This window comes from Rhagoletis pomonella, unplaced genomic scaffold (genome assembly GCF_013731165.1).
Source record: "Rhagoletis pomonella isolate Grant_MI unplaced genomic scaffold, Rhpom_1.0 Rhpom_scaffold_02055, whole genome shotgun sequence".
Lineage (NCBI taxonomy): Eukaryota > Metazoa > Arthropoda > Insecta > Diptera > Tephritidae > Rhagoletis > Rhagoletis pomonella.
Genome location: NW_023460609.1, coordinates 3,529 through 10,034, shown reverse-complemented (window position 1 = coordinate 10,034; position 6,506 = coordinate 3,529). Strand labels below are relative to the sequence as shown.

Below are 6,506 nucleotides of genomic sequence, written 5' to 3'. Positions count from 1 at the left end.
AAGGGTTTAAAAAATGTGCAAATGGAGTGATAATGTTTTGCTCACCTACTGCTATTTTCCGTCCCATTTTTCCTGACAACTTCTGCTCAATTGAAACATATACTCCCGTGAAAATTATTGAAATTTACGAGGACGGACATTTTAAAGGTAAGCGAATGCTTAACCCGGAAGATTTTTCCACAGAGCCTGTTTCATCTTTACACCTGGGGATTGCTTTAATTGACCCGAATTTATGTGGCGCTGAGGAAATGTTTGAGGTAGATAAAATTTTCAATAAATTAGTCTATCTTCCTTACAAAAATCGTGCACTTCTTGTTCCACTTGTACACACTTGCCTTTAATGTGAATAACTTATAACTGAATAAACTATAAAAAGAAACTGATTTCTTAAAAATAAAAGTTTTCGTATACGCAGTTTTCACTAGCATAAAATATTGTAGTTCAGCTCAAAATTATATCATCAAAAAAATACAATAACAAAAAACTATGGCCGAAAAAATTCTTTCTAAGAAAAGAAAATCCAGCAATAATGAAAACTTACAGAATCTTCAGCAAAAGGGAATTGAAGAAATAAAAGGTAATGACTGAGATTTTTAGATTTTACATTATACCAAAGCTTACACATATGATTTTTTCTTTACTTCTAGTCTTTTAAGCAGCTATAAGCAATGAAATAACAGAAATACGCAATGACAATAAGCATTTGAGAGATGAAATTGCCCTACTTAAAGGTAAAATAAAATTCATATTACATACAGTCAGTGTCAAATGCAAGTGTACACCCTGTTCTAATATATTTTATTAATTTTTTATGAAAATAATGTTCATTCTATAACATTAACCATATAAATCAAAGTTTCACACTTTATATAAAATTCAAACACTTCCATCAAAATTTCAAAATTTTTATTCAGAATTTCTAGAAAAGATTCGAGTATGTATGTTTTGTAGGTAGCCCGTTCAATTTTAGTAGAACAAAGTGCAAGTTTCAAGTCGCTAGAAATTACCGTTGATTTTTTAGATTTTTTTCTGTGGAGGGTGTTGTGAATTTTCTTCCATATAAAAATAGATTTAGATCACACGTTATATGGAAGAAAATGCCCAACACCCTCCACAAAAAAAAATCTAAAAAATCAACGGTAATTTCTAGCGACTTGAAACTTGCACTTTGTTCTACTAAAATTGAACGGGCTACCTACAAAACATACATACTCGAATATTTTCTAGAAATTCTGAATAAAAATTATGAAATTGTGATGAAAATTGTGTGAATTTTATATAAAGTGTGATTTATATGGTTTATGTTATAGAATAAACTATATTTTCATAAATAATTAATGGATATTATATTAGAACAAGGTGTACATTTACATTTGACACTGACTGAACATGTATTTTTATTACTGAAACTGCTATATACATACACATATACATATTAAATAATTTAGATACTTTTTGTACACAAATGGACGGAGTGTTAAGAGTATTGGCAGAGCAAAATACCTCGCTGTATCAACTTTCAAAAAATTTGTACGCGAAACCTTTGTATATTGGTAGCTTCCCCATCAAGACGGAGGAGGAGCTAGAAAAACTGGAAGGAATCATAACTGATGAAAAAAAAAATGAAATGGTAAGCAGCGTGATTGTTTAAAAGCGTGAAAATGTTGAATTTTTCATTTACCCTGTTTTGTATTTTGTCTCTTTTCTTCTTATCCAGGCTGCATCAGTACAAGGTCTTATAAAAAATGGAGGATTTGAAAAAAATATGGACTGCATTTTTTCGACGGAACTTATTTTAGATACTAATTTAGACGGAAAGCAGGGGAAAAAAAGGCTTCTAAACTATAAGAAAATTATGGGAGTTTTATATGGTACTTGTCGTATTACATTCATTCGTTTTGAGTTCCATTTGTTATATTTTGTTTTCAGGGGCAGTTGAGAAGGACGGAATAAATGAAAAAGCCTTTCTTCACGCTTTAAGGACAGGTCTTAGACGCGTCAAAAATCGACATTTTAAAAATATTTGTGTTAACAAAAAAGCTCTGTCAGAACAAAATGAATAGTTTTACTTCCCTAATTACGTAATTTTTTATGACCCGTTGAATTCAGATTGTTTCAGTTATTTTTGTTGAAGTTTGTTTTTGTTTATCATGTTCATTTTTGTAGTACAGAATTTAGTATTTCTTTATTGCAAATGAAATAATAAAAGTGAATTTTTAAAAATGTATTTTTAATTTCTACAATGCCTTACTGCAGCGATTAAAAAGTAGAAATTACCACATCAATTACTTGGTCATATCATGTAAGCGATTACTTCGAGAAATTGTGGAACCAATTACTTGGAATCGGTTATTTTTCATTTCTACAATGCCTTACTGCAGCGATTAAAAAGTAGAAATTACCACATCAATTACTTGGTCATATCATGTAAACGATTACTTCGAGAAATTGTAGAACCAATTACTTGGAATCGGTTATTTATTTTCATTTTAGAAGGAAATATTAATTGCTTTATAAGGTCACAGAAAGTAAGCGATTACCACCAATGACATGCCCATGTTAAAATAATGCGTTCTGTAAACGAAAACGTAAGCGATGAAAATGAGTTTCTCGATGATTTTACGCATTACTTGTAAGCAAAATTTTTGCAGGGTATTGTATTCTATTATTCTTGCATATTTATGTATGTATGTATATAATTACGCATCCCAGCAAAACCAGCGTGACCGAAACTCCAACACAAACACAAAAATTGTATGGTGTTACTAACACACCTGTAATAATTTTTGATTGGAGCGCCATATATCTTTCACATATGAGTAAGTAGTCAAGCTAATCTTTTCACATATGAGCAAGCAGGCAAACTATTTGGTTTGAAAAATTACACGCATACAAAAAAAGTCACGTTTCGTGCCGATAAGAATGGAACGCGTTAGGGTTATGTCACCAGGTGACATAACCGGAACTGTTCTTCCTGGGATAAAAACCGTGCTGCTATGTTTTTTGTACGTAACTGAGCGCAATATTAAAAGCAGCAACTCTCATCCATGTATTACCTTGTTTATATGGCATCAAACGCGGTTTTGAATTAACTCACGTCAGCGTAGCTCGCTTGATATGCAAGAGTTTATATGCGACACAAGAAAGGAGCCGATCGAACACACTTTCAAACAGAGGTTATCCCGATGAAACCCTGTTAATACATGTGTAAACTCTAGAAAATAATGAACATTGAAAAATAACAATTAAAGACTCAAACAGCCTTGTAAAAATTATCTTAGCTATTAATTTTATAACAAAGCTTGGAATAAATGTAATTTAAAGAACTATTTAAATGGTTTACTTTATACAAAGTTGCATGAAACAACCGTAAGGAAAAATTCCGTGTTAACATGCACTCTTAACACGATTCAACAACTCTTAACTCACATTCAAAATGTGATTTATGGTGGCACGGTTAAAAGTTTCAATTCGATTACAGAATGTGTTTACATGTGTGTGTCCATTTAACATGGTTTGACTTAGAAGGAATTGGAGCATCATATAAACGTGGTATATGTATATCGCAAAGCTCAAGAACGGCTGAACCGATTTTTTGGAAATTTCCGACATCTGCTGCAGACGGTAAAAGGATGGTTATCGGCTAACAAAAATCTCGATAAATAAAAGGGACGTGGAACCTCCCATACAAACCGAATTTTTCATACTCCATATCTCTGGAAATGTTGATGGTAGAGTTCTGGAACTTGGTAGAGATATATATGAAATCCATTGCATACTCTTGGAGAAAAATTGTGGTTTTTGGAAAAGGGGACGTGGCACCTCCAATACAAACCGAATTTTTCATACTGCATATCTCTGGAAGTATTCATGGTAGAGTACTGGAACTTGGTATGGAGATATATGAAAAGAGGGCGTGGCAAAGTACAAACGTACTGACTTTTACTTATCTTTGAATGTGTATATAATTCTTCCGTAGGTATATATGTGAGTGACATCCTAAATGGCTGGAGGGATTTTAAGAAAGTTTTGTGTGTGTGTTTGATTGGGTGTCTGGAGTTGAGTTATTACTAACAATCTTTTTTATGATCCGATTTGGCGAATAGTCAAAACATGTATTGGAAACGATAAAGGCAGTCCGATTGCAAAAAAGAGCTGGCAGGTGATGCTGAGGTCGAGTTATTATTACAAATTGACAAGTGAGAAAAGGTGCCGTGAATGTCAGACTAATACTACGTTCAAATTGACGAGCTAAACATGTTAAATGGGCTTGAACCAGCTTGAACCAGTTAAATGAACAAAACACGTTCATAAACAAGTTAAATCTCATGCAATTGTTGTTGGAAAATTGAACCAGTTAAATCATCATTTGAAAACCAGTTCAACGCGGAGTTGTGTCGGAAAGCTTTCTGCTCCAGCCAATCATAAAGACCCAAAAGCTTTCATCTGACACGCCAACGTTCAACAAATTTATATTCTGAAAAATATAAAAAATTAAAAATTATCAAAAAATATCAAAATTGTATGCATGCCTGCCCGCCAAAAAAGAGGCCAAGGCGGCAATTAGTTATTTCCCATGAGGTCTCATCGTACGCAGATATAAATAGTGCATACGAACTAAACACTTTGAAGTTTCTAAGTAATCCGTATGAGTTAATATCATGTAGCAGACATTCCCACAAAACAAATTGAAACACAAAAACTTGATTTTGAATATTTTTTTCCAATCTTTATTGGTAATCAAACAAACGTCAAAGTTAACTCCAAATGTTCAATGTGGACGATTGTGTTTTCCAAAAAGATCTTTAACAAGTTAAATGGGGCCAATTTGAACGTAATATAAATCGGCCTGTTGCACCATTGAGTATATCGAACTCTCGTGTGTTAGATTGGCCCAATGGTTGTGATTTGCCAATATTATTATGCGTTACAGCTTCATTCGGAGACACCAGGGTTGAGCTGTGCAGTGGTAAATCTCACCACCTGTCGAAGTACCTTAAAACCCAGTTTCATGAAGGCAATTTAATGAAAATGTATTTTTTTAATTGAATTTAATATAGAACCTGGCAGAAAAAAATCATTTTTCACTTAAATTGCTTTCGTGAATCTGTCTTTTAAGGTATTTCATCTCAGTCTATGTATGCATATTGTATTTCTGTTTAACAAGGATACGCATCCATTTTGAAATAGCCACCAACTATAAGTTAAAGTTTCTAGGGCACATTCACTATAGACCCGGATCATTGTTGCCACCAGGGAACTTCTCACGGACATAACACTATTTAGGGCGGAAAACGACCACCAAACCATAGTCTTAGTCAATGAATGTGGCAGTACAAATCGTAAATGTGGATTGTTGGAGAAAAATCTAATTTTGGGCGGGACGAAGTTCGCGGGTCTGCTAGCATATATATATATATATATATATATATACATATATATATACATATATATTAGGGCGGGTCAATTGTTATGGATAAAGTTTTTTGGACATCGTTCCTAGCAGATTCGCATTCTTCATAAAATTCTAAGAACAAAATTCCTCCAGACCATAGCTCTTAAGTCAATTTCGAGCCTGCGTAATTTTAAAAGAAGGTATTGATGATAAGTTAATATGCAGATTAATATTTACTAAAGTGTTACGAATGTAATTTTTTGTAATACAAATTTGTATTTGGGGGTTTTTTGATACGAAGAATTAACTTTTGATATCTATTTCTTATTTAAAGGGCCGCAAGATCAATAGCCTAGCCAAGTTAGCTCAACAAATAGCTTACAATAATTCGCACAAAGCTGAAAATCGGTGCGAATGTTGCGAACACTATTATGAATGAAATGTCAAAACTCCCCATCGATCCCACGTCTGCAAAAAAACTTATTCAAGGTTAAGGTCACATAACTTGATTTTTTGAACTTTCCAACAAAACGCTAAGGATTACCATTTCTGAGATATAGTAATTCAAAATTTTAGTAAAAGGTGTGTGCTCCATAATATGCAAATCATAAATTTGTGTTGAAATTTTTGTATGTATCTCTATTTAAGTGCTCATAACTTCTACGTTTATTATTCAACTAGCAAATGCCTTTCTTGCTTCGCGACGCCTTATAAGAACATTTACGTTGACCAATAGTAAAATAGTGTTGCTATGCAAAAACGGTTTGTAATAAAAAAATTATTAGTTTAGGTTGAAAGGACTGAAGATCAGAACCTTGCTTACTCATGGGCCAAGAATAAAAGCGCTGAGGTAACATTCGGGTTAAGTACTCATATCCTTCGATGCTATGAGCTTTTATTTCCACCTGTGAGATATTTGCAAGTATTGCAAAGTTTGCGAGAGTGCGTAATCTTCTCCTATAATCCTGCTGTTCCACAGGTTGAAAGAGTTTTGCCGTTCAAACGGGTCATTGATATACCATGTTCTCTCTAATTCATCTAAAATGTAAATTTGTATAGGGCCATCTAAATATCGTGAGAAACACTTCTTACCATAAAGCTAATACCCGTT

At 33.2% G+C, this 6,506-nt stretch overlaps 1 protein-coding gene across 1 annotated transcript; it reads left to right on the top strand.

The window, feature by feature from the left end:
- Nucleotides 1–450: 450 nt before the first annotated feature.
- On the top strand, nucleotides 451–2,103 carry LOC118753030. The gene is made up of 5 exons (XM_036487878.1): nucleotides 451–577; nucleotides 648–731; nucleotides 1,449–1,630; nucleotides 1,718–1,871; nucleotides 1,930–2,103. The coding sequence occupies exons 3-5, from the start codon at nucleotides 1,466–1,468 to the stop codon at nucleotides 2,061–2,063; spliced, it is 453 nt and encodes a 150-aa protein (XP_036343771.1). The 5' UTR covers nucleotides 451–577; nucleotides 648–731; nucleotides 1,449–1,465; the 3' UTR covers nucleotides 2,064–2,103.
- The last annotated feature ends 4,403 nt before the right edge of the window (nucleotides 2,104–6,506 follow it).

Bases quoted from the DNA above. Each gene is read 5' to 3' on its own strand.
- LOC118753030 (XM_036487878.1), top strand. From the start codon at position 1,466: ATGGACGGAGTGTTAAGAGTATTGGCAGAGCAAAATACCTCGCTGTAT. The intron at 1,631-1,717 runs GTAAGCAGCGTG...CTTCTTATCCAG, and splicing joins ATGAAAAAAAAAATGAAATG to GCTGCATCAGTACAAGGTCT. The intron at 1,872-1,929 runs GTACTTGTCGTA...TTTTGTTTTCAG, and splicing joins AATTATGGGAGTTTTATATG to GGGCAGTTGAGAAGGACGGA.